We start from the raw sequence: 3038 nt of genomic DNA, 5'->3' as shown, positions 1-3038 counted from the left end.
TACACTCACACACACATTATGAAGTTTAACACAAAAATATACCATAAACTTTATTAAAAAGCTGTAGTAACTTTTAAGAGTGTGACAAGTTATGTTTTACACTACTACAAATGACACACTCTAAGTAGACGTGCGATAATTTTGTTATATGATGGTTTAGTATGCCTAATTACTTTTTGTTATATGATGGTTTAGTATACCTAATTTCCTCAATGTTAGGCTGGGTCCCACATAGTTTCCACGTTTATGTAAAACAATCGTGTAATGCACCGGTTTCTCAAAAAAAAAAGAAAAAAAAAACCTGTAATGCACCGAATTTCTTGTATTTTAGGTTATTTTTACTTTCTTAATTAAGGTTTTTTTTTTTTTTAAGAAGAAATTTCTTCATTCAGTTGTTTTTGGACTTTTTCCTTTCTTAGGACTTTGTTATTACCAAAAAAATCTCCCTACCTGTGGTATGTCGTAATCATTGTTTTGGCTGTAAACTTTAAAGTTTTGGTAAAATTTAAATTTCGTGAAAAAGTTGTGATTGTATCTCTGAAGTATTCTCCTCCATCACGCCTAGATTGCCTCAAATAATTACACAATCTGTATGCTGCTGCAATGCCTTTGAGAATGTGCAAGTCATGAGTGTATCTGTATGTGTGGACTGTGTAGTGTAATCGATTCTGTTCACACGCATGGCAACTAGGGTGCATCCAGAGATAGATTCTGTGTCTCTATTCTCACGTGCGTGTCACAGCCTTATTGTAGCTATAAAGCATAAAAGCCTGTCAAGTCTCACTCTCAAAGTCTCAGCTCTCAACCCTTAACCATACAGAGTTTTGGCAAAGCCTCCAACTCTTCATTTCTCCTCTGGGGCATCTTTTTGGGTCTGCACAAAAATACCCAAATCCAGAGCCAATGAAGGAGCCAGTTGTTGAAGAAATGCAGAGACAAGGCGAGCTTACTAATCATGGGGTTGAGCAAAAAGAATATTTCGACCCAAGTGCGCCGCCTCCATTTAAGATAGCTGAGATCCGAGCTGCCATTCCCAAGCATTGCTGGGTCAAGAATCCATGGAGGTCTCTGTGTTATGTTCTCAGAGATGTCTTTGTGGTCTTTGCATTGTTAGCAGCTGCAATCTACTTCAATAGCTGGACTTTTTGGCCACTTTACTGGGTTGCTCAGGGGACCTTGTTCTGGGCTCTATTTGTTCTTGGACATGATTGGTAATCTCATACTTTGTCAATTCTTTGCCTTCTAATGTCTAAAACTATGTTATTGATTTTCACATATGTTTGCATTGTGTTTGGTTTTCGATTGAACAGTGGCCATGGAAGCTTTTCTGACAGCCTCGTTCTAAATAGTGTTGTGGGGCACATCTTGCATTCTTCAATTCTTGTACCTTACCATGGATGGTGGGTTTGTAATTAACTTTGTTTGTTAATTAACTTTTCAGTAATCTTTGGCTTATGTTAAGATTTAGTTTTAAAATTTTGTCGACATTTGATGAATTTCACTGCTCTTGAATCCTACAGGAGAATTAGCCACAGAACTCACCACCAGAACCATGGGAATGTGGAGAATGATGAGTCATGGGTTCCGGTATTATTTCTGTTCCATTATTTCAAAAAATGCTCTTAGTAACCGTGAACATGGATATAATCTTTTAATTTTTATTTTATTTTTAGTAATGTCTTTATTTTTTATTAGTTGACTGAGAAGGTATACAAGAGTTTAAATCATAGTACTCGAATGCTGAGGTTCACGGTGCCTTTACCCCTCTTTGCATACCCAATTTATCTGGTGAGAAAGCTTATATTTTTTTGTTTACCCTTAATTGTAGTAATAGTTAACTATCTGCTTGTGATAGTAATTAAGCAGCTAAATTTTGATTTTGTGGTGGATTACATCTCAGTGGTGGAGAGCTCCAGGGAAGGAGGGTTCTCACTTCAACCCTTACAGCAATTTGTTCGCCCCCAGTGAGAGGAAAGATGTGATAATCTCAACACTGTGCTGGTCTGCAATGGTTGCTCTGCTTATCTGTCTATCCTTTGTGGTGGGTCCAATCCAAATGCTAAAGCTGTACGGTGTGCCTTACTTGGTGAGTGATTTTCTCTTTTTCTTGCTTTATTTATAAAATTCCGTACAATTTACTTCTTCTCCAATTGTAATATGCTTATTTGTATCCACTATTATTCACAGATTTTCATAATGTGGCTGGATTTTGTGACATATTTACATCACCATGGTCATGAGGAGAAACTTCCTTGGTACCGCGGCAAGGTACTGATAGACGATAGTGATAGTATAACGCATTTGAAAACGGGCTTAATTACTTATCTCCAGAGGGAATCGTAGCATCTTAAGAAGAATAGTTTAATTCAAAGGCTTCATTATCCTTTTGTGTCTGCAATTTGACAGGAATGGAGCTACCTAAGGGGAGGGCTTACAACAGTTGATCGTGATTATGGATGGTTTAACAACATCCACCATGATATTGGCACTCATGTTATACATCACCTCTTCCCTCAAATCCCGCACTATCACCTAGTGGAAGCGGTACTTAATTTTTCAATCACCTTAGCAAATAACTTTTGACTAGTAAAATTATAGTAGCGTCATAATGAATTGATTCTTATGATTTTAATACTTACCTTGCAGACTAAGGCAGCTAAACCAGTGCTTGGGAAGTACTATCGTGAGCCAAAGAAATCCGGGCCTTTTCCAACTCACTTATTCGAGAATCTAGTAAGAAGCATCAAAGAAGACCACTATGTCGATGATTCTGGAGAGATCTTATACTATCAGACCGACATTGAATTGTATAAATCTTCTAAGAGCAAGTCTAACTGATTCTTTCAGTGGGGCGCGGTTAGTAGTTGTTTCAGAACTCTTTCCCATTCAGTATTAAGTCGAATTGGCTTCAAATTTATGACTTGAGACATTCCAATTTATTTCCAAAATAAGAGTATTGTGTCCTCTTCTTTTAGTCACAATGGATAAAGGATTTGATGTTATGATGAAGTATAAAATAGTTAGTTATATTTGGCATA

General features: G+C 37.0%; 1 protein-coding gene across 1 annotated transcript; it reads left to right on the top strand.

Moving 5' to 3' along the window:
• Nucleotides 1-577: 577 nt before the first annotated feature.
• Nucleotides 578-3038, top strand: LOC115989685 (acyl-lipid omega-3 desaturase (cytochrome b5), endoplasmic reticulum-like). Its single transcript, XM_031113498.1, has 8 exons — nucleotides 578-1211; nucleotides 1311-1400; nucleotides 1521-1587; nucleotides 1696-1788; nucleotides 1901-2086; nucleotides 2188-2268; nucleotides 2407-2544; nucleotides 2647-3038. The coding sequence occupies exons 1-8, from the start codon at nucleotides 904-906 to the stop codon at nucleotides 2836-2838; spliced, it is 1155 nt and encodes a 384-aa protein (XP_030969358.1). The 5' UTR covers nucleotides 578-903; the 3' UTR covers nucleotides 2839-3038.

This window comes from Quercus lobata, chromosome 1 (assembly GCF_001633185.2).
Source record: "Quercus lobata isolate SW786 chromosome 1, ValleyOak3.0 Primary Assembly, whole genome shotgun sequence".
Lineage (NCBI taxonomy): Eukaryota > Viridiplantae > Streptophyta > Magnoliopsida > Fagales > Fagaceae > Quercus > Quercus lobata.
The sequence above is the reverse complement of the archived record's forward strand: the minus strand, read 5'-3'. Positions and strand labels throughout refer to the sequence as shown.

Excerpts from the sequence above, each read along its gene's own strand:
- LOC115989685 (XM_031113498.1), top strand. The coding sequence starts at position 904 with ATGAAGGAGCCAGTTGTTGAAGAAATGCAGAGACAAGGCGAGCTTACT. Across the intron at positions 1,401-1,520 it reads CTTGTACCTTACCATGGATG|GAGAATTAGCCACAGAACTC; the intron begins GTGGGTTTGTAA and ends TGAATCCTACAG. Across the intron at positions 1,588-1,695 it reads ATGATGAGTCATGGGTTCCG|TTGACTGAGAAGGTATACAA; the intron begins GTATTATTTCTG and ends ATTTTTTATTAG.